General features: G+C 36.8%; 1 protein-coding gene across 1 annotated transcript in view; it reads left to right on the plus strand.

Annotated features, from left to right (window-relative positions):
* The window catches only part of LOC124803084 (ATPase family AAA domain-containing protein 2-like), a 238,536-nt gene extending 215,801 nt beyond the window's left edge, over nucleotides 1-22,735 (plus strand). Inside the window, exon 25 of the mRNA XM_047264216.1 lies at nucleotides 16,564-22,735. Within this exon, the coding sequence (XP_047120172.1) occupies nucleotides 16,564-16,617 (54 nt within the window). The 3' untranslated portion in view covers nucleotides 16,618-22,735. The remainder of the gene's footprint in view (nucleotides 1-16,563) is intronic.
* Nucleotides 22,736-24,273: the final 1,538 nt, after the last annotated feature.

Consider the following 24,273-nt stretch of genomic DNA (forward strand, 5'->3'; position numbering starts at 1 on the left):
GGCACACAGTTTTAATCTGCCAGGAAGTTTCATGTCAGCGCACACTCTGCTGCAGAGTGAAAATTTCATTCTGGAAACATCCCTTAGGCTGTGGCTAAGCCATGTCTCCGCAATATCCTTTCTTCCAGGAGTGCCAGTTCTGCAAGGTATGCAGGAGAGCTTCTGCAAAGTTTGGAAGGTAGGAGATGAGGTACTGGCAGAATTAAAGCTGTGAGGACGGGGCATGAGTCGTGCTTGGGTAGCTCAATTGGTAGAGCACTTTCCTATGAAGGCAAAGTTCCCGAGTTCAAGTCTCGGCTCGGCACACAGTTTTAATCTGCCAGGAAGTTTTTTAATAGTATTCATTTCTGCAGGATATAGTTAAAGTCTGGAGAGGGGTCAGTGGTGTAATTACATGTTTCTTCTTGCAATGCTGTCGACGGTCGCCCTGAAGTATGACGGAAATGAAAGGGCATGTGTCAGCTGGTTCTATACAGCTAATGAGAGAGCAGCAGGCAAGAAAATATGTTCAGAAGCAAGAGACATTGTAATATTCTCACCTCAGTATAGAAGTGAAATCCGATATGTATTTGGAAAATGCAGTTGTGTTGTCAGGTCCCACTGTAACAACAATCTCAGAAATAGCAACATATTCGGAAGAAACAGTCAAATATTTGTGACAGCAAAGATATAAATTTCACAGCTGTGTGATTAGGATGATGATGATGATGATGATGTGATTGTGGTTAAAAATATTGAAACTACAGACTACAGGATTAGTAAGCGTATAAGGTAGAAAACGGTACAAAAATTAATGTAAACCATTACTATTTGTTATTTTATTTCTCCTAGTATTATTAAAGCGTAGACAACTAATAAGTGCCATACATATAGAATAGGTATAATATTAACTTTTTCGCAGATACTTTATGTCTATAAAATAGTTCATAATTTTCATTAGTCAGGATATGTTAAAAATAAATTTTTCTCAAGGAGCCTCTTAAAAAAAGGGGTCGTTTTTTACTCTGGTAAATGTGGTACGCAATGAAATACAGTGATAACTAAGATACAGTTTTATTATTATTATTATTATTGTAACAGATTTGTAATTGAAATTTGTGCCTTTCTTTGCATATGTTCCAGTTGCCTTCCCCATACCTTATTGATATAGTTTTTTCCTCTGTTCTGTGTATAAGCATATTATTTAAGAAAGTGTGGAATTGTATAGTTTCCACTGTCAAGTTGTACGTGACGTTGTGAACTGAAGATCATGTGACTAACTACAGTAATGCTCTAGTTACCTGGCAGTGCAAGCATGAAAAGTGATAACGGAAAAAGCCTTCGCGGGCAACGGCAGTGACTTGCTATCGACAAAATTAAATTTACTGGCGATGAGAAGGAGAGATCAGAATGGAACATGCAAACAAAACGTTGAATTGGAGCAAGTTGATGGTCAAGTTGTTATGTCAGGAAACTGGACTGAATGGTGCTATGTTTTAAGTGCCAGCTACTGTGCCCTGGGGAGCCTTCATTCAGAAGGCACCATCTTTGGAAAGCAGACAGATGAATTTACTTACCATCCCTTAAATGGCCTTCGATTTACAAAACACCACGCTAACCTATATTCTTACTTTAGAACTGACGCTGCAGCAGGAGCACAAGGAGGCACAGAGCTGAGTTACCATACCCTGCACAGTAAACACATGTTTCACAAAATATTCAGTGTATAGAAAAGGACGTGGCTTCAGTGTGTCCTGTGTGAGCTGCACTATATTTTCATTTTAGTTTAATTTTCCTTACAAATTTTTAGTATCATATAAAAAAGTTTACAATACTTATTTCCTGGTGACATTACCGAATTTTCAACATGTGAAAAACATTTTTGTTATTGAATTTAGGCAAACACAGTATGGAAACAAAATTTTAAGACTGCATTGTACTGTCAACATCTCCAAAGCAGAACTCCTTCAAAGATCACTAACAAAAGATAATTTGAGTTTAGTGTAATACATAACACTCCGCTCACACGTCAAAAACTAAGTGGTCATCTGTTTCATTTCATTATGAGAAACAGAAAACTAGACTTGTTATTAACCTGTTCTTATGTTTTCTGATCTGGCTTTCTACTTATTTTTACCTCATGAACTCATACCGCTACTACTATTGTCCTTACCACAGAAGTTTAACAATGTTACTGTCATTAAATAATGATGTGGTGATTTCTTTACTGAAATTATTCTAGAATAGTGTCATTCTGACTCACTTTTTCGATGGAGCACTGCTTATGATGAGCGGCTTTCTTCTAATTTTTGAGGAGACTTTCCCAGCAGATTAGTTACGGAGTGCTTCAATGCAGACAGTGTTCTTTATTATTATTATTATTATGATAAGGTGGCAGCTTTTGGAAAGATATTAGTTTTTATAAGCTGCCATTTTCTTTCTTTCTTTCTTTCTTTAAATTATTACTCACTTCAACAGTAAGATGCTGAAGAGCAGCCACTCATATCCTGCTGTTGCTTTGCCACGGTGGGCATGTTAACAATAGAATAGTTGGGGCTGTTGTCAAGAAAAATTACTTACAGTTGTAGACATTATCTCAGTTCACATCGTATGACAATCCTCTGGTGAAGAGTGAGGTCTTACCGTACCACTAAATAACATTTGATGAATTTGCTTCTAACATTTTCCAATATCATAAAGCACACAAAACTAATTGTAGATAAAATATTTCTGCCACAACTATAAGAAATTAAAATAAACAAACTTTCAGCATGAAATGAGTGGTCCACAGGACAACAAGCTGCCTCGTGTGACGCAAACGAGAATAGTAATAGTTGTGGGGGTGAACATCTGACAGTGGCTACAGGTATCATGGGACGTGCTGAATGTTGTAAATCCTGCTTGAGCCTCACCTCATTATTTCCTTCATAGCTGTCACTCTTGTAAGTAATTCTGAACCAGTACAAAATGCAAGGTTCCGTTCTAGTATGCTGAGGGATGAGAGTTTTTAGATCAAACCTATTATAATGTAAATTAATGCTGAGGAGTATTTTCAAATTAAAATGCGTGTCTGTGTTTAACTGTTGTGCTGCACAGGGCATTGGCACACAGACGTGTAGCACCGTGACAGTGCTCCAGTTGTAAGTAGACCAGATTGTAAGACATTACGACATCTCCTCCCTGTTTTTCATGTGTAAGTGTGGTGCCGTCTGTCACCGTGGCCAAGTTTTCAGTGTATTTTGCTGAGTAATACTTTCAATTTCTTTCTAATATTATTAATTTCTTCTTCTTCCTCTTCTAGTTACCATCATCCCCTACTACTGATTGACTGCTGTGAGTTGCATTCAGACTCGTTACAGATACTTAATTTAATTGATGAAAGGAGAAAATACAAAAATGCAGTAAATGAAGCAGGCAAAAAGGAATACAAACGTCTCAAAAATGAGATCGTCAGGAGGTGCAAAATGGCTAAGCATGGATGGCTAGAGGACAAATGTAAGGCTTATCTCACTAGGGGTAAGATAGATACTGCCTATAGGAAAATTAAAGAGACCTTTGGAGAAAAGAGAACCACTTGTATGAATATCAAGAGCGTTTATGGGAACCCAGTTCTAAGCAAAGAAGGGAAAGCAGAATGGCGGAAGGAGTATATAGAGGGTTTATACAAGGGCGATGTGCTTGAGGACAATATTATGGAAATGGAAGAGGAGGTAGATGAAGATGAAATGGGAGAAACAATATCTCCCATTTCATCTTCATCTACATCCTCTACCATTTCCGTAATATTGTCCTCAAGTACATCGCCTATGTGTAGACCCCCTATATACTCCTTCCACCTTTCTGCTTTCCCTTCTTTGCTTAGAACTGGGTTCCCATAACCGCTCTTGATATTCGTACAAGTGGTTCTCTTTTCTCCAGAAGTCTCTTTAATTTTCCTGTAGGCAGTATCTATCTTACCCCTAGTGAGATAAGCCTTACATTAGTCCTCTAGCCATCCCTGCTTAGCCATTTTGCACCTCCTGACGATCTCATTTTTGAGACGTTTGTATTCCTTTTTGCCTGCTTCATTTACTGCATTTTTGTATTTTCTCCTTTCATCAATTAAATTAAGTATCTCTTCTGTTACCCAAGCATTTCTACTCGTCTTTTTACCTACTTGATCCTCTGCTGCCTTCACTATTTCATCCCTCAGAGCTACCCGTTCTTCTTCTACTATATTTCTTTCCCCCATTCCATTCAATTGTTCCCTTATGCTCTCCCTGAAACTCTGTACAACCTCTGGTTTAGTCAGTTTATCCAGGTCCCATCTCCTTAAATTCCCACCTTTTTGCAGTTTCTTCAGTTTTAAACTACAGTTCATAACCAATAGATTATGGTCAGAGTCCACATCTGCCCCAGGAAATGTCTTACAATTTAAAACCTGGTTTCTAAATCTCTGTCTTACCATTATATAATCTGTCTGAATCCTGTCAGTATCTCCAGGCTTCTTCCATGTATACAACCTTCTATCATGATTCTTAAACCAAGTGTTAGCTATGATTAAGTTGTGCTCTGTGCAAAATTGTACCAGGCGGCTTCCTCTTTCATTTCTTAGCCCCATTCCGTATTCACCTACTACATTTCCTTCTCTTCCTTTTCCTACTGTCGAATTCCATTCACCCATGACTATTAAATTTTCTTCTCCCTTCACTACCTGAATAATTTCTTTTATCTCATCATACATTTCATCAATTTCTTCGTCATCTGCAGAGCTAGTTGGCATATAAACTTGTACCACTGTAGTAGGCGTGGGCTTCGTGTCTATCTTGGCCACAATAATGCATTCACTATGCTGTTTGTAGTAGCTTACCTGCACTCCTATTTTTTTTATTCATTATTAAACCTACTCCTGCATTACCCCTATTTGATTTTGTATTTATAACCCTGTATTCACCTGACCAAAAGTCTTGTTCCTCCTGCCACCAAACTTCACTCGCTCCCACTATATCTAACTTCAACTTATCCATTTCCCTTTTTAAATTTTCTAACCTACCTGCCCAATTAAGGGATCTGACATTCCACGCTCCAATCTATAGAACGCTAGTTTTCTTTCTCCTGATAACGACGTGCTCTTGAGTAGTCACCGCCCGGAGATCCGAATGGGGGACTATTTTACCTCCGGAATATTTTACCCAAGAGGACGCTATCATCATTTAATCATACAGTAAGGCTGCATGCCCTCGGGAAAAATTACAGCTATAGTTTCCCCTTGGTTTCAGCCATTCGCAGTACCAGAACAGCAAGGCCGTTTTGGTTAGTGTTACAAGGCCAGATCAGTCAATCATCCACACTGTTGCCCCTGCAACTATTGAAAAGGCTGCTACCCCTCTTCAGGAACCACATGTTTGTCTGGCTTCTCAACAGATACCCCTCCGTTGTGGTAGCACCTACGGTATGGCTATCTGTATCGTTGAGGCACGCACGCCTCCCCACCAACGGCAAGGTCCATGGTTCATGATGGAGGACCTGAAAACATAACAAATAAATTATTATTATTATTATTATTATTTCTTTTTTCACGTGATTACTAAAACATCAAGACCATCCATCTTATTCAACAAAATTTATCAGATGGTTTTCTAATAATTAATGAAGAAAAATTAGATTTCGATTTCAGTAAATCGGCTACCAGAAATTAAATTTGAATTGGCTAACTTACAATTACACACTTTTCATTATGAAGCTCAGACCGATTGTGGTTGCAAGTTGTCATTTAACATTGTTACCAAAAATCTCGGAAAGTTCTTCACCAATTTACATGATGCTCTCTCTCTCTCTCTCTCTCTCTCTCACTCACTCACTCACTCACTCACTCACACACACACACACACACACACACACACACACACACACACACACACACACACAGTCCGATGATGTCCCCCATATGATGCTTGATTGGAGACAGATCTGGTGATTGCAAGCCGAAGCAACGTGTTGTCACTCTGTAGGGCATGTTGGGTTACAACAGCGGTATGTCTGCGAGTGTTATCCTGTTGGTAAAAACCTGCTGGAATGATGTTCAGGAATGGCAGCACAATAGGTCAGTCAGAGTGCATTGGATATCCACTACAGTGCTCCTGCTGTCTAGCATGCAGACAGGTTGGTTGCAGGACCTCAACTGGCTTCTCCTAATCAACACATGGCCATCAGTAGCACTGAGGAAGAACTAGCTTTTATCAGAAAACACAACAGAAGTCCATCCTGCCCTCCACTGAGCTCTCACTTAACTTCTTGGAAGTTACAAATGGCTGTGGTTTGTGTCAGTGAAATGCACGCTACAGGTCGTCTGGCTCGGAACTGTCCTTGAAGTAACTGATTTATAACAGATCTTTCTATCACTGTGGTGGTATCTGCTGCTGCAGATGCAGTACAATGTGCCAGAACCACGTGCCAAACACTGTGGTCTTGCCTCTCGGTAGTGCCACGTGACCATCCAGAACCCAGACTTCTTGTGACTGCCCATTCTCATGATCACCACTGCCAGAAACCGTGTACAGTGGCAACATTCCTGCCAAGTCTTTCCGCAATATCATGTAAGGTGCATCCGACTTCTCGTAGCCCTTTTACATGATCTTATTCGAGCTCAGTGAGGTGTTGATAATTGTGTCTGTGTCGCCTTAAAGGCATTCTTGACTAACATCAACTCACCACATCCAATCTCAAAGATAGCTAATGTTCACAACCATTACAGCATGTATTTAAATCAAACCTGATTTGCATCCTCATAGTGGTGCTGCTAGTGCCACTCTTATGCAACTGATGTGAAATTTGAATAGACATCATCTTCCAGATGTAAAACACACCTACCAATTTCCATTTACAGCGTAAAATGTTTTCTTGATGTTGTGATTCTCCCCCTCAGTCAGTGCACATATAGCATTTAAACCATTAGACAAACTGTTTCTCTTCCTTATGCATAATTTTAAACAAAAATTGTATACACAATTGTTTGCCACTTTGTTTTCTTCCTCAGAATCGGATTTAAAAGAAAACAGGAAAATTTTATTTGTGGAATCTGAATTGTCTGTAATCCGATCGGTTTGCAGGTCAAAACTGTGCAACATACTGTCCCTGAAGCTATTATCCTCACAGATGTGTTTGAGCAAGATTAGTGTTTATTGTCCAGTTGACATTGAGGTCATTTAGAGACAGAGAAAAGCTTGGAATGTTTCAAGGATGGGAAGGAAATTGACATGCTCTTTCAAAGAAACCATCCTACCAAAATTTGCCTGGAGCTATTTAGGGAAAGAATGGAACACCTAAATTACAATGACTGGATGTGGATTTGAACTGTCTTCCTCCCAAATGCAAGTCAGTGTGCTAACCACTGTGTCAGTTCACAGATCTAGCTGTAGGAGAGGTTTCTCGTACCACGTATACCAATTATTCCAGCCAGTGTACCCATTTGTTTTATGAATCTTCAATTACCAATCAAGATTTCGTTCAATTACAATAAACAAGACCCAAGGTCCGAGAGACACGAGAAGGAGGTGACGGACAGAGAGAGGGAGAAAGACTAGGTGGACAGAGAGGAGGAGGAGGAAGAGGTGGTGGACAGAGAGAGGGAGGACAAGATGATGGTAAGAGGGAAGGGTGAGAAGGAGATTAGTACGTACAGGGTGATTCACGAAGATATGCAAATATTCTAATATGCTATTCTACAAGTAAAACTAAAGCAAAAAGTTCATATAAACATAGGTCCGCAAATGTTTAGTTACAGAGTTACGGCTAGTAAGATTTTGCCTGAAATTTAGCAACTTCGAAAATATGAAGCCATCGCAAAACTGTACGAGGTTAAAGTAAAGCACGATTTCCATTTATTTTGCTGTTATTGATCTGGTGAATTTAATAAAACGTGTCCCAGACATACTGATTATGAACACAAGGTAGAAAACCTGTCTCCCGTAACATTTGAAATACTCCACTAATGGTTCGTGCATTCGGAATTCTCTGAGTTGGATAACGTACGCGATCTTTGTTAACTACAGCTGTAGGATTACCATCACATTTGCCATAAATAGACACCATATCAGCATATTCCTCTGTCGTAAATTTGAAAGGCATCCCTATTTGATAAATAATCTACAAACTACAACAGTTACTATGTGGGTTCACTTAAATACACTGTTGTTGTGAACATTCTTTCACTGAACGATACAGAAAACTAACTCGTTTCAAGGTTAGGAAATGACAGAAACATCTAACAAACAGTTGCCAGCAATGACATATACGTTTCTATATTCTTAATGGAAAGTAAGCAAATTTTCTTGTATAATAATCTTTGCTTCTCTGGATGTTCTGGAAAACTACTGCAGATACACGCCTAGGACACATTTTATTAGATTCACGAAACCAATAACAACAAAATAAATGGAAATTGTGCTTTACTTTTATCTCGTACAGCATTGCGATGGCTTCATATTTGTGAAGTTGCTAATTTCAGGCAAAATCTTTTTATTAGCTGTATCTCTAACCAAACATTTGCAGACCAATGTTTATATGCACTTTTTTCATTAGTTTTACATGTAGAATAACATATTAAAATATTTGCATATCTTCGTGAATCATCCTGTATGTCCAATTCCCAAACACATTGAGGGGCAGCAAGAACAAATGTTGTAAAATTTTCAGACTGATCTGTCACTCACTGCAGTGAGGTGTAAACAGGATTGGAACTTCATGGTGGATTTGAACTGAGCATTGCCTATGAAAGGCAAGGTACATCTCAGTCTGGCATACAGCTTTAATCTGCTGGGCAATGCCAGTCTAAAATCTCTAACAAATTTTCACCTTCTACTTACTCCAAGCCTACAAAAAAACTAAAAACTGGTGTACAGCTGGCTATTGGAACAGCACTTTCATAATAAAAAAGTGATTATAAAGAATCCGCCTTGATTGCAAATAGAAACTGGATGTTGACCTAGGTTTTGGCACGCATAACTAGCCTTCTTCGGAACAAACTAAAACTGCAAACCGCCTAAAGAGGCACGGTCCAACATTAATACAGAATGCCCAAAAGTGCAAAAGACTCGCATAAAATGTAAAATAAACGGTATGTTTGTACCATGTCAATAGCTGTACCATTTATTTTACATTTTATGCAAGTCTTTTGCACTCTTGGTGTTGTGTATTAATGTTGGACCATGCCTCTTTAGGCAGTTTGTAGTTTTAGTTTGTTCCGAAGAAGGCATGGTTACCCCCACCGAAACCTAGGTCAACATCCGGTTTCTATTTGCAATCGAGGCAGATTCTTTATAATCATTAAATTATTCACGATTGCTGACACGCTGCAATGTTTAAAGTTCTCAAACATAATAAAAAGTTTGAGACAATATAGATAATAGTTTTGAAGAATGCCGAGAGAAAATTAGCGTAACTTTTTAAGAACACACCTGTAAAAATTCCCAGTTTACTTAGTGACCAAGCCTGTTCTGCCGTGTGTGGTCAGTAGTGATAGTGAGTCGTGAACATGAACTAAGCTGTAATAGTAGCATTCCTAAAATGTCAATTATTTGAAATGGGGCTGTACTGCTCTCAAGGATTACTTAAAATTTTATAATTTACTTGCGGCAATTTTAGCTATGTCACACTATTTATACAGGAAAAAAGCACTGTAATATAGACGGATGATTGAAAGTGATAGATTAGGGTGTTAAAAAGCTTGTTTATCCTGTCACTATAACACAAAATTTAAACTTATTTGGTGATTAGGTAGTTGTGAATTTCAATAAAATGCTAATCATAATGTCAGTGTTGTTGCAAGGTGCTGTTCTTCATAGGCACCTCACTGCAAAGAATACGCCACAGGTTACAGAATTTCACTCAATGCTGCAAACATTTCTAATATTCAAGAACATGAAAGTGTAGCTAATTTTACAAAAATGACTAAATCTTTAATGTAGAAAGGGGTAATGGATGTTATTTAAATATGATAATTGAAAGGCCTGAGTGCAATACAAAGAATTGAAAGAGTAAATGTAACTAATGGGTCATCACACGTCAAGGGGACCAGGGGCCCCCACATAACCACCTCCAAATCCAATGAAATTTGGTTTGAAGGTTCTATATGGCCTTTGATGGTTATTTATAAAATTTCAGTTCAGTTTTTTTTTTTTTCCCCCCAATTTATTCTTACTGTAACATAATCCTTTTTGCCTGGGCATAAATGAGAAAAATCTTTAAAAAAAAGTGAGGACTTTTGTTTTACTTTGTCACTGAGCTTTTTCCCTATTCAGTTTGCAGGTATTGCCAAAATCCCATCTTTCATCTTAATTTCTTAGCCTGCTTTACAATTCTAGTTGAAACAACAAATTCTTTAGTTGTTCTTTCAATAGTGCAGTTATTTGGGGCCAGGGTCAAAATTTGAACTTTACTGCAATTGCCTAAAGTCTGAAGGTTAATCTAAAGTCCTTCAATTAAGATGTCCATATTTTTACATTTTTTGGCACTCTTCAATTTGTGTTTGAGCAATATCTACTTGGCTCATACCAGTGTTCATGGCAATTGCCCTAATAATGGTGCTCTGGGCTTTCAGAGTGCTTTATGTATCCCGTTGAGTCCCTTTTGCTGATCCACTGAAATTTTAATGGTGTCTCTCGAAGTGATGATAATGAAGTATTAACAGTAAAGCAAGCATCAGCAACACCCATGTCTTCAGTGGTTGGTGATTCTTGGTTATCCTGGTGGAGTGGTTCCTTTTGGAACACTTCATGTCTGCATTTTGTACAAATTCTGACAGGTTTAAAAACTTCATCAGTCAGTAACTTCAACTAATCAGACACTTCAATGGTTACTGGTGTTAAAGCGTTTTTGGTTATGTGTTTTTTCTTTACCAAATGGGTTGCAGCAAGTCTTCTGCTGGAATTTAAATTTTGTCATCAACAAGGCATTATGGTATGAACAGATTTGAGCATCTTCAGTAAAATCAAGCTAGACCTACATCATAGAAGCTCCTTGTCCATTGGCGACATTTCCTTAACTGGTTGTACTAAATGCTTTCTGTGAAAATTACTTTGAACAATTAGTTCATGAGCCCACACGAATTGTAAATGGTTGCGAAAACACACTTGACCTCTTAGCCACAAATAATCCTGATCTAATAGAGCGCGTCATGACGGATACAGGGATTAGTGAACACAAGGTCATTGTAGCGAGGCTCAAAACCATATCAACCAAAACCACTAAAAATAAATGCAAAATATATCTATTTAAAACAGCAGATGAAAATTCGCTTGATGCCTTCCTAAGAGTGAGTCTCCATTCCTTCCGAGCTAATTATGTAAGTGTAGACCAGGTAAGGCTCAAATTCAAAGTTACAGTATTGACAGCAATTGATAGATTCATACTGCATAAGTTAATATGAGACGGGACTGATCCACCATGGTACACAAAACACGTGAGGCCACTGTTGCAGAAGCAACGAAAAAAGCATGCCAAATTCAGAAGAACGCAAAATCCCCAAGACTGGCTAAGTTTCACGGAAGCTCGAAATTTAGTGCAGATACCAATCTGAGATGAGATGCTTTTAAGAGTTTCCACAATGAAACATTGTCTCAAAATATGGTAGAAAACCCGAAGATATTTTGGTCGTATGTGAAGTACACCATTGGCAAAAAACAGTCAATACCGTCACTGCGTGATAGCAATGGAAATGTTACCGATGATGGTGCCACTAAAGTGGAGTTACTAAATACAGTTTTCTGTAATTCCTCCACGAAAGCAGATGAAGTAGATATTCTAGAATTCAAAAGCAGAACAGCTGTTAGCATGAGTGACATAAAAGTAGATATCTTAGGTGTTGCGAAACAACTCAATTCACTTAAGAAAGGAAAGTCTTCTGGTCCAGATGGTATACCAATCAGGTTCCTTTCAGAGTATGTAGACACAATAGCATCTTTCTTAGCAATCATATACAACAGCTCACTTGATGAAAGGTCTGTTACTAAAGACTGGAAGGTAGCACAGGTCACACCAATATTCAAGAAAGGAAATAGGACTAACCCATTGAACTATAGACCAATATCACTGACCTCGATTTGCAGTAGGATTTTGGAGCATATACTGTACTCAAACATTATGAATCGCCTTGAAGAAAATGACTTATTGATACATAACCAACACGGATTCAGAAAATATTGTTCTTGTGCAACGCAGCTAGTTCTTTATTCCCATGAAGTAATGAGTCCTGTAGACAAGGGATCTCAGATCGATTCCATATTCCTGGATTTCCGGAAGGCTTTTGATACCATTCCTCACAAGTGACTTTTAATCAAATTGTGTGCATATGGAGTATAGTCTCAGTTGTGTGACTGGATTCGTGATTTCCTCTCAGAGAGGTCACAGTTTGTAGCGATAGATGGTAAATCATCGAGTAGAACAGAAGTGATATCTGGCGTTCCACGAGGTAGTGTCATAGGCCCTCTGCTGTTCCTGATTTACATAAATGATCTTGGTGATAATCTGAGCAGCCCCCTTAGGTTGTTTGCAGATGACGCTGTAATTTACCGTCTATTAAAATCATCAGACGATCACTTCCAATTACAAAATTATCTAGAGAAAATTTCTGTATGGTGTGAAAAGTGGCAATTGGCACTAAACAAAGAAAAGTGCGAGGTCATCCACAGGGGTACTAAAAGAAATCCTATAAATTTTGGGTATACGATAAATTGCACAAATACAAGGACTGTCAATTCGACTAGATACCTAGGAATTACAATTGTGAGCAACTTAAATTTGAAAGACCACATAGATAATATTGTGGGGAAGGCGAAACAAAGACTGCGCATTGTTGGCAGAACACTTAGAAGATGCAAAAAACCCACTAAAGAGACAGTCCACATTATACTTGTCCATCCTCTGCTGGAATATTGCTGCGCGGTGTGGGATCCTTATCAGGTAGGACTGACAGAGGACATTGAAAAAGTGCAAAGAAAGCCAGCTCGTTTCGTGTTATCGCGCAATAGGAGTGATACTATACGCGAGTTGGGGTGGCAGTCACTGAAACAAAGGCGGTTCTCTTTGCGGCGAGATCTATTTACGAAATTTCAATCACCAACTTCCTCTTCCGAATGTGAAAATATTTTGTTGACACCCACCTATGTAGGGAGAAATGATCATCAATAATAAAATAAAACAAATCAGAGTGTAAACGGAAAGATTTACGTATTCCTTTTTCCCACGCGCCATTCGAGAGTGGAATGGTAGAGTAGTAGTATGAAAATGGTTTGATGAACCCTGACAGTCAGCTCCATCCGATCCAAAAAAGTAGCAGGATGCAAGGGTCTGTTGGTTCATTTTATACAATACTTTATTAACCTATAACAAGCAATTTTGAAGGGTCATGAATATTCTGGTTTGAAGCACACTGTAAGATGCTATTACACACTGTGGTGCATATGAAACATTCACTTAAAATTAACAATTTTTGTAAATTACTTGTAAAGATTGTGTTGTTTGTATATAAAATATACAAATCAGGCTATCTAAACATTTTGTCTTATGCTTACCTTCAGCTACAACAATGATTATTGATTATTCAAACACTCAGTATTCAACACTAAGATTGTACAGCCCCAGAGATAACACCGAACAGAAGACTGTCAATGGGAAAATTGCCAATAATGAAAGCAGTAGGTGAAATTGTTGATTCACCAATGTATCACTGCTGTGACGATAGAGCCTTAAACACTATTGTTGCTTTATAATGCCAATGGAAACTGAGTGGCAATGCATATATGCACCACCATGCACTGTAGGGTTAAAATTTCTAAAGCAACATCGTGTTCCATTACGATCTTCTAGATTTTATAATCTTAAAAGGTTGGACAAGAAGAGAATAGAAGCTTTTGAAATGTGGTGCTACAGAAGAATGCTGAAGATTAGATGGGTAGATCATGTAACTAATGAGGAGGTGTTGAATATATTTGGGGAGAAGAGGAGTTTGTGGCACAACTTGACAAGAAGAAGGGACCGGTTGGTAGGACATGTTCTGAGGCATCAAGGGATCACAAATTTAGCATTGGAGGGCAGCATGGAGGGTAAAAATCGTAGACGGAGATCAAGAGATGAAAACACTAAGCAGATTCAGAAGGATGTAGGTTGCAGTAAGTACTGGGAGATGAAGAAGTTTGCACAGGATAGAGTAGCATGGAGAGCTGCATCAAACCAGTCTCAGGACTGAAGACAACAACAAAGAGTATTTTCTGACTTTTATTTGTAAACACTTCTTATTAACACAGTTACATTTCCTCAACCACAGGCAAAACTTATGCTATTAAGAGACATTACAATTATGCATATTTTGATTTTAAGAGTTCAAATTGTGTTATTTTTTGTATTTATCGATAATCCATTTTCCCTAATTTTGACAGGCATTTTTACTCATCAAGATGCAAGAGCCAGAAATTAAACAATATAGCTTTGAAAACTTAAAGCATGCTCTTTCCAGCTGTGGCTAGAAAAAAAGGATTGAACAAGATTTTTTGCCATCTTTGCAGGCACTTATTGTTTCCTCTAGGCATCCAATATTAATTAAATTTGATCCATATATAGACATCATAGGTAGGAATAACCCCCTGAAGTTTTGATGTGATTGGTTTATATGAAAAGTAGCAGTGGTGAGTCAAAACTTGGCTTTCAGTATAGCGTAATGAATTTTTTTAGCCACTTTAGAGCCCTTTATCTATTTTTAGGTGTGGCTAAATTCCTAATTTTTGCCATGGTGTTATTCAGCTTAAAAAGTTGTCTATGTATATTAAAGCAAATGGCCAAATGTTTGCTAGGACTTTACACATGCACCTTCATACATGATGCAAAGGTGGGTAGCCTCTCTTTAAAAGCCCCTAAAATTCGACCACTGGACTGCAATTCAGTATATAACCATCAAAAACCATATAGAACCTTCACACCAATTTTAATTAGATTTGGAGGTGGTAGAGTGGGGACACTTTTGAATATTGGTCCCGCTGACATGAAATGACCCTACTTGAAGTACAGTTAAAGTGATGAACAAGTGATAATCTCACAGACTGTACTTCCACTATGATGTAGTTGGCTGGGGTCTTCAGAAGACAGTTCAGAAACATTTTTCTGAGCATGTTAGTCAAACTGTGTGTGTGTGTGTGTGTGTGTGTGTGTGTGTGTAGGAAGAGGATGTGGACCCGGGGGGGGGGGGGGGGGGGGGGGGATGATGTGCCGAGTGCATGCCGTATATATGTCCCACATTTCCTAAACTATTGGATCAATTCGAACTACATTTGGTACACATACTACTTATCGTCTGGAAGTAGTACTATGGGGTTAAGAACCATCTAGCTTCCTTAGGGGTGGGAGTATGGGTAAAAAGGTTAGTTTGTACCTGACATCTAGCCTGCCCTACATGAGTGGCATGTTGTGTGAGTAGCATCAGAAAATGTTTCAGGTGATATATGAGTAGACAAGCATGGATGTTGTGTGAGTAGCATCAGAATGTGTTTCAGGTGATATATGACTAGACGGGGGGGGGGGGGGGGGGGCAAGACCAAGATAGGTGGTAGGAAGAGAGGGACCGAGAGACAGGGTAGGGAGAGATGGACTGAGATGAGGAGAAGGGGTGGACGGAGAGAGTGGATGTAGAGGATAGGCAGAGAGATGGGAGTGTCAGACAGATGGCAAGGAGGGGATGGACAGAGGGAAGAAGCAGAAAGGAGGTGGTCAGAGAAAGGGGGCAGAAGATATGAGCAATGCAGATGATAAACCAACACAGAAAGTAACGCTTTGAATGAATTGGAATATAACATGTTAAATTATTTCCATGTCACATAGTTTCTCTTCAACTTTTATAAGGGTGAGGCTATTATTGCTGGTCATGTCTAGCTGGTTGCACAGAGGATATTAACAACCACACGGTCAAACTTCAGTGTGGAGAGATGGCTTTGTCTTGTATGGAGAAACACTTGGGGCCAGCCATTGTATGTGTTCCACTTTATGTATTGTACCACCTCTTATCCTGCTTACAAATATTTCAGTCTGGGACTTGGTAATTGAGACATCCCAAATTATTCCTCCATTGGTGGCAGTTGGCATTGTGCAGATAATAAACGCAATATCCCACCCCCATACCCAGTTTACATATTGACTTACAAACCAAAAAGTAAACCTTCACACAAACTTTTTGCTGTAAAATATGCTACTGTTTTGTTGACAAATCTATCGTTCAACATTCTAATTTCTCAAGAATGCTTTTTTGCTGAAACGGATTGTGAAACAGATTGTTTTTCCCTTTTAATCTCTTGTTAGCTGCCTGATGGCGAATATTGTAAAATAATGAGTAGTTGCCCAGGTGCACAACTGTGAAGCTATTTCTGTTTCTCTGGGTTTTTGAGATAGTTTATTCTCTTCAGGAGAATTTTGGATCATGAGATGGAAGGCATTCAAAATGTGAAGTCCTATCCTGTTACTCTAAAAAAAGTTTATCCATATCAGTGTAAATTAATGTTTTTATTTTGAGTTTCACTATTCCTGCCATATGTTGTATTTTATAATCTGTGTTTATTCCTTTTCCAGGATTTGGATGTGGAGCTTAGGAGATTTCAAGAACATTACTCCCAATTACTGTAACTGCCAGTTGGTATGCTCAAACATATTTTGTATGAAATAGAAGTTATAGATACAATACATAATGCTGTTATTTTTGACTTCCATTCATATGTTTGCTCATATTATATTTGGATAACAAAAAATCATACATTTTGGTAATGTCGTTGTATATGTTCTGTAATTTATTGACTTCCATAAGTGGTTTGGTTGTTGTAAATTAGTATGCCATAATAAGCATTGTAAATAAGGTAGTGTGTGTGTGTGTGTGTGTGTGTGTGTGTGTGTGTGTGTGTGTGTGTGTGTGTGTGAGAGAGAGAGAGAGAGAGAGAGAGAGAGAGAGAGAGAGTGTGTGAGTGCTCACTCCCACAAGTGTGGGTTTTATATATGTGAGAGAAAGATGTCATTGTTTGTGCTAACAGATGCTGGACACTTCCAGAGTTTTTTTGTTAATACTGAGTAAGACAACAGTGTTCAATAATTTATTTTTATTAAATATGCACTAAATTTTGTAGACTTCAGTGTAACAGGGTTTCCCAAATAATAAAGCACCGCCAGTTGTTGAATCTCAGGGAAAATGACTGCCAGAATTGTAGATAAGTTAAATATTACAGTGTTCACCATGTAATGTGATTTTAAAATAGGTACACTTCATTGGTCTAGTTGTATAAATGACAGGCCCCTTTTAATGACAGGTTTATGTTTCAGTTGTGCTAACTGCAAAAAAAAAAAAAAAAGAGGAAAAATGTACACATTCTTAATTATTTTTATTCACAAGTAGTAGTTATTGTTCTTTGTATACAAACCAGTCTGACAGTAAATTAAACTGCTTTCCTGATTGCCTCTGTTCAAAGTTGATTTTAGTGCTTGCTTCAAATTTAATAAAAGTTACCTGTTATCTTTCTTCTATTGTACACACTTTATGAAATTTAATTTTGTCCACTCTTTGTGCTGATTCTTAACACATTTTACATTTGTCTCCAACACCAAATGATAAGAAAACACTTGCAATACAGGCAATAAATAAGTTATTTGTAGGTTCATTCTCTTGAGTACTTCTACTTTTATTGTTTATATTACTGTGGAGGGTAGTTGCCTTGTGTTTTGTGATTTTTAAGAGTACTTAGGCAGTGCTCAGAGCAAGACTGTAAGTATCTAATTTCTCAGTGGGGAGTAAGACACACGGAAAACTACACATGCGATTTTAATATTGACTGTGGAAGAATTATTAAAAATGAATATTAAGAACATTTATACTAGAAGTAGAAAAGTTAAGGGAAGAAAAATTATGTTGCTGTTTGGGCAGATGATTTTCATGTAACGACTGCCAGCTAAAACTACTGTGATGAGGCAGTGACTAATAGTATTTGCATTAATAAAAATGGTAGTTGTTGTTGTTCTCGTGTGGACAGGACAACAGAAGATACATCAGTTGCAGTATTCAAAACTGGACCGTTTAAATATTAAATTAATAGTTAACTACCAAATGGCTGTATAGTGTCAAATTTTATTTGCCCTCTACATGTGCAAACATTTTTGCTCTCCTGACACACTAGTGAAAGATGTCTTGAGGAAGATGTAAAGGTAAACATTAAATAAATAACACAACCAAAGCTCACATTTCATACAAGAAAGAATGTGGTACAATGTGATTTGAGGAAAATCGTGTGGGACTGTTCCCTGTAGTTAAGTTTGCTCGTCTTGTATAATTATCACTGTAATTGCAGTGCACATGTGTCAAGAAGTTTACTGTGCAGGAACACTGGCCATCAGGTTTACATAACTAACTGAACTGTAGTCATAGAATATTCAAAGAACTGTTCAAAGAAACTGCTGGCTAATCATTTTCTGATGTGGGGGACCACATCACTTCTGTTTTAATCATGTAGGTTCTTTATTTTAATGTACAAAAAATTATATTTATAAAATAATCATGAAGATCTTGGATGAACATTTCACCGAAGTATATCCTAGTGTAAAATGTTCTGACAGCTTAAAACTGTGCCAAAATGGAAAACTGTTCACTGCTGTATAAGAAAATATTAACTGTAGAAATAATCCTAAAAGTTTTGCTCAGCCGTTCTCCACAATGTATTGGCCTACAGGAGTGCTAGTATAGTTAAGTGTGCAAGTGAACATTGAGGAATGAGGCAGCAGCTGATTGGAGCTCTAAAGTTAATCTTTAATCAGGCCTAGATAGCTTAATTGTAAAAAGCATTGCCCGTGAAAAACAATAGTATGAGGTTTGGTCAACCACGCTGTTTGTCTGTGAAGCATACGAACGAAACATAGAAAAGCATATGAAACAGGAAACATAGAACAAAATAACATTATCATTTTATCACAAATTCCAGCTGATATGTCAGAAGATCTGTTTCCTTTGGATGTGAGAAAAAATAACATTCATTTTTAATACATACACTCAAGTACTGGAAAGAGAGGTAAGCTTCATCAGAACAACTACCACTCAAACTGAAGTGACAAGACAATAGGATATAGAGCATAATCAAAACAGTGTGCTAAGCAGGCTCCATTCTATTCTTTCCACATATTCATGTAAATGAAAATATCGACCAGTACGTAAACACAGTATACTAAATTTGAGTCCACCAGTTATTCTGTAATAGAATACAGGGAAAAAACTAAGCAGCCTTGAGACAGTTAAAATGTAACACATTGGAAAAACTCATTAAGATGCACAATTTATCTGGTATTCCCATACACCACCTCCATATGCTCTAAAATTCTGATATCATCTGTGGCCCCACACTCCCACAACATAAGTGGTTTTATGTATAGTTTTTCAGATGTTGCTACCAGTAGAAACAAAAAAGTAATTCTTAATGTTTTTATTGCTTTTTGTGTGGTGCCCTGAAGAAAAGTAAGTCCATTTAAATTATTATAATTATATTAAGCATCAATTTAGGATTCGCAGGAAGTGAATAGGACTCTGTGCCTGTTATCGGGACGCTGAAAGAGTATATTACACACACTTCAGCATTTCCGTGGTAGATAATCACCAGTTTACATGAGTGTGACTCATGAGACTATACAGAGCAATATTTATATATGTGGCAAGCAATTTGAATCTGTATTTGGGTGTGAGCATTTCATCTTCCATTTGCCTGAAACAGGCTGAGAGCTAATAAATAAACATTTGGCAAAAAACGACGTATAGGCTTTGAATACTGCAATTTTTTCATAAACTGCTGTGATTGATTTTGTGGTAAAAGAACAGCTTACATTGTTATAAGCAGATTTCTTTTAACCAATGTATATAAATGTATCTTAATCTGCGAATGAATTATTGTTTCTGCAAAATGTAGGAACAGGGTTCAAATGTCAGTTACACTGTATTTGGATAACTATTTTGGACAGAACGCTTTATACACATTTTTCTTGTAAAACATACAGTCAACTAATTGGGAAACCCTGGGAATTATAACCCCATCATAATTGTAATTATATGTGATGTTTTCTGAAAGTGTATGTGATGGTTGTGTAAATGTAAAAATGTGAAAGATAACTCTAAGTGTTAAGATATTGAGAAGCACCAAGAGTTCATTTATGTCAGATATTATAGCAATATTTACCTTACTTTATGTACGAAAGAATACTGTGCAACCAGTCTTTCTGTAGCCTTACTTGTTGCCTTTGAATGTGTTTGAACTCACTTTGTGGCATGGAGAATGGACATGGAAATTATTAGTGGATGAAGACATGTGCCTTTGTATGATAAATTTGTTATTACTTTCAGTTAAATATGTTGTTACCATATCTTGCAAGTGTGTGAAGAACTGTAAAAGTATCACTCTACAATTTGTTCTAAGTCACAGAGACCAGTACTTGGTAAGTTGGATTAGAGAGCACTTAAATTAACAAAACTTAAATCAACTGACTACCTATGTTTCAAGATCGATTTGTTTTCCTCGGAGTGGTTCATATTGACAATTGTAGACAGACATATTTCAGTTTAGCACTTTTTTATGACCAATAAAACTTACAAAAATTGTTTTGGAGACTGAAGATGTTATTTTTAAACCATTGATGTTATGAATATAATAGTAACTATTCCTCAGTCACAATTACGTTAGTTGTTTGATCACTATTTTTGAGATGAAGCATCAAAAGAAATTAAATATTGCTTAGTTCATTGTGCCTACAGTAATCTATCTGTTGCGTAATATGAGGAGGAGGTTAATCACATTTCTCTCTTCCAAGTATGCTCTAATTAGGCTGTTTCCAGGGTGCCTCTTTCGTCCTCCTCCCCCTCCTCCTCCTCCCCTAAATCTCTCTCTCTCTCTCTCTCTCTCTCTCTCTCTCTCTCTCTCTCTCTCTCTCTGAAAAATATTACTGAGTTTTCAAAAAGGTGTTTTTTGTCATGGAAAAAGTAACTGAAGTCAATACACTTGGCTTATTTTAGAAGTATTTTTGTCTTTCACACCTACGAATGACTTTGTTATACTTCTGAAAGAAAAATCTCAAGGCTTTTTTAGAAATAAAATGGGGGAAGGAGGTATGAGGTATTTCGTGTAGAAAACTAATTATTTAGGGAAAAGTTACTTTATTATATGATTGCAGGCATGTGATATCTGAATTTATAGGTTCCATGCCAAATATTTCCAAACAAGGCTTTTTAATGACTAGCCCATTTTTTTCTCAATTTTCTGCTTATTTTGATAGTGTTATAATTACTAGTAGAAAATTGACAAGAAATTTTACAATTTATCACTCATCTCTGTACTGTCTGCTATTCTTCAATAGATGATTCACATTATCAATAAGTAGGTGACTAATATTGATTGTATAATTAACATTATGAAAGACTGAAAGTTGATTTAGAAAGCTACTGGATTTTTACACCAAATTGGTATTAAGCTATTCAGTTCTTCCTTTGAGAATGTTCAAGAGAAAGGTAACACAATCAACAAATACTTTTGCATTTGAGATAAATCAATAGTGTATTGGTTTATTTATAACATGTACCTGTTTACTCACTGTGTTCTGCTGTGATTGATCCTTCACTATTTTAATAATGTCTAAATAATCCATGCTGCATTACATGATCTCTTAATTAGGGTAAGCAGTTAATTTTAAAAATGTATAAAATAAAAATGAAGACATGTAGTACTATTAAGACTTGAATAACTGTATGATTTATGCCAAAAAAACGAGGTGTGATAAAATGTAAAGTATATATTTATGTATTAAAACAAAGTTCATTTATAATTTAGTATAGTTCAGAATTGTTAATTGATCGTAGATTAGACTTGCAATTTTTCTTGTCAGTGAATTTTGCTTCAAGCAATGATCTTCATTCCATGCATCTTAACAAATTCCAGAATTAAATATTTATCATGCAAATAAAAATACTGCAGTAATAGTTTGGATTGGATCACAAACTTGTAATGTCATTCGGTAATTGACCAGCACATCTTGTTTACATTTCGCAGAAGAAAAGTGATAAAACCATACACATGTAGTAATTTATTTTTCTCATTCATGCCAGTATTACTGGTCTCCAAGATTCATAGATGGGCTGGATTCTGCAGAGAAATTGTATTTATAGACTTTTAGAAATCTTGTTGCCTACCTAATACAAGTGAAGAAATGTTTAAAAGAAAAGGAGACATACAAATTGTGACATTTATCTTAAATGTGATTTGTAAACTATTTCATAACAAGAACATACTGCCATTTATTTCTTCTCAAAATCATATCACTGCCATTCTCACCAAGTAAAGCATTTTTAAGCTGTTCAATTTGAATTATCTAACTGCAAATGAGACTGTGAATTAATATCTACATATGTATATATAAAATATATGTATACATGACTAAGCCTATTTTACAAGGCTGAAAATAACTGCCGTTTTATTAAGCATATATTTATTTGCCTTAGAATGTCTAATGGAAGGCAACATGGGGATCACAAAAAGTTATTCACTCTTCTGGAAGTTATTTGTTACTTGTCATGTGGTTGCAAACCAGGCATGATATTTAAACATGACTCAAATGACAAATTTCAATAACTATAGTATGTTTTTTCACATGTTATTTCACTAGCATTCATTTGAAATGTAACTGTTGAAGAAAAAAAGTTCCACTAAAATTGTTGCAAAATATTTACATTGCCTACAAACACTGTTCTACATACTATCCAGTTGCCTTCCTTCAGTCCTTCATAACACAATTGCTGTAGGACGTAGGCTTTATACTATATTTATGAATTTATAATTTTTTTTTTTTTTTTTTTTTTTTTTTTTTTTAGGGTTTAATATTTTTGTCAGAGTTGCTAGTTTTTGGGATATTAAACATTTGTCTAATAAAAACAAATAATGTAATTTGCCTCAGTTTGTGTTGTTAATTAAATTTAATGTGAAAGGAACTAGCTTTTCATTTTTTCACCCAATTCCAAAATTGTCATTAAGCATTTGTTACACAGTTAATTTCTTGTACACTCACTGACCTCAAATCTTATAACAAATATCTGTTTTATCAAGTTAATCTTTCCCAGGCCAAATTTTTATGTTGCCCTTTTTTTTTTTTTTTTTTTTTTTACTTACAAATACTAGCAACACATTAAAAATTATTTCATTTTTTTTAGCTTTGTGTGTGTGGGGGGGAGGGGAGTGTCATACAGATTCGGTGGAAATACAGGTCAGGAATCTATATTCAATCAATAATATTCATAAAATAGTCTTAAAAGTTCGAAACAACTACTTTAATAGCTTTTTATTCACTAATAGCAAAAAAGATAACCAAGACAAATAATGGACCTCACTGAAAGCCCAGTTTTCATTTGGTGTGAAATTTTACAAAACAGTCCTTTTTGCTATGGAGACATAATGCTACATCACATTTTGGACATCTAGTGGGTGATAAATTGTGTATAAACAATTTGCATCTTTCATTGTTCAGTTGATGGGCGGCCATATTTCCTCTTAAAGAGTCACAATGTCTGAAGCAATGCATTGGCTACTTCTAGTCCGAACTGCACTGAAGAGAGAGGCCTCTCTTTTAGCTAGGAACAGTGTCGCTTATATAGAAGCTAAGCATTTACTACACATGTATCAGCAAGATGAAAAATGATCCAAAGGTAATATCTTTTTGCCCTTAGCTTGATGCTGTACAAGGAGACAAGCATGTCCAGAAGGTCATTTACTGACCATTTTAGTATAATGGCTTGACACACATGTACAAAGATATCGTGTGAACTTTTATTGCCAAACATTTTGTGTTGTTGTTTTCATCCGTTTTTTGATCACTAGACCCACATTCTAATGATGTGAGCTTTGTCTGATGTGAGGTCACAAATTGACATCCTATTAAATTGAATCATGCAGCAATCCAATTTCTGCATTCTTGTAGTATAACTAATAGTGAATGTTAAGTAAGCAATTGTAAGACCTGAGTTTCTCCTGACGTATACAATCTTCAAACAACTTGCGGGAATGCAGTCAGGTAAAATTTACAGCAACCGCCGATATTTCGGCGGGAGTACACCCTTCCATTCTCAAGGCACAAACTGCAACAGACAGACGATGTACAGGCCAATTTAAAACTTCGGTCCTCGGAGTAAGCAATTGTTGAAGGTAAGTTTGTAGTTTGTGCTGTCTGGGGTCATATTTGACAATATCGACACTTATTTCCAAGTTAGTATTACTAACTACTTCTCCC

The sequence above is a fragment of the Schistocerca piceifrons genome, chromosome 6 (assembly GCF_021461385.2).
Source record: "Schistocerca piceifrons isolate TAMUIC-IGC-003096 chromosome 6, iqSchPice1.1, whole genome shotgun sequence".
Classification (NCBI taxonomy): domain Eukaryota; kingdom Metazoa; phylum Arthropoda; class Insecta; order Orthoptera; family Acrididae; genus Schistocerca; species Schistocerca piceifrons.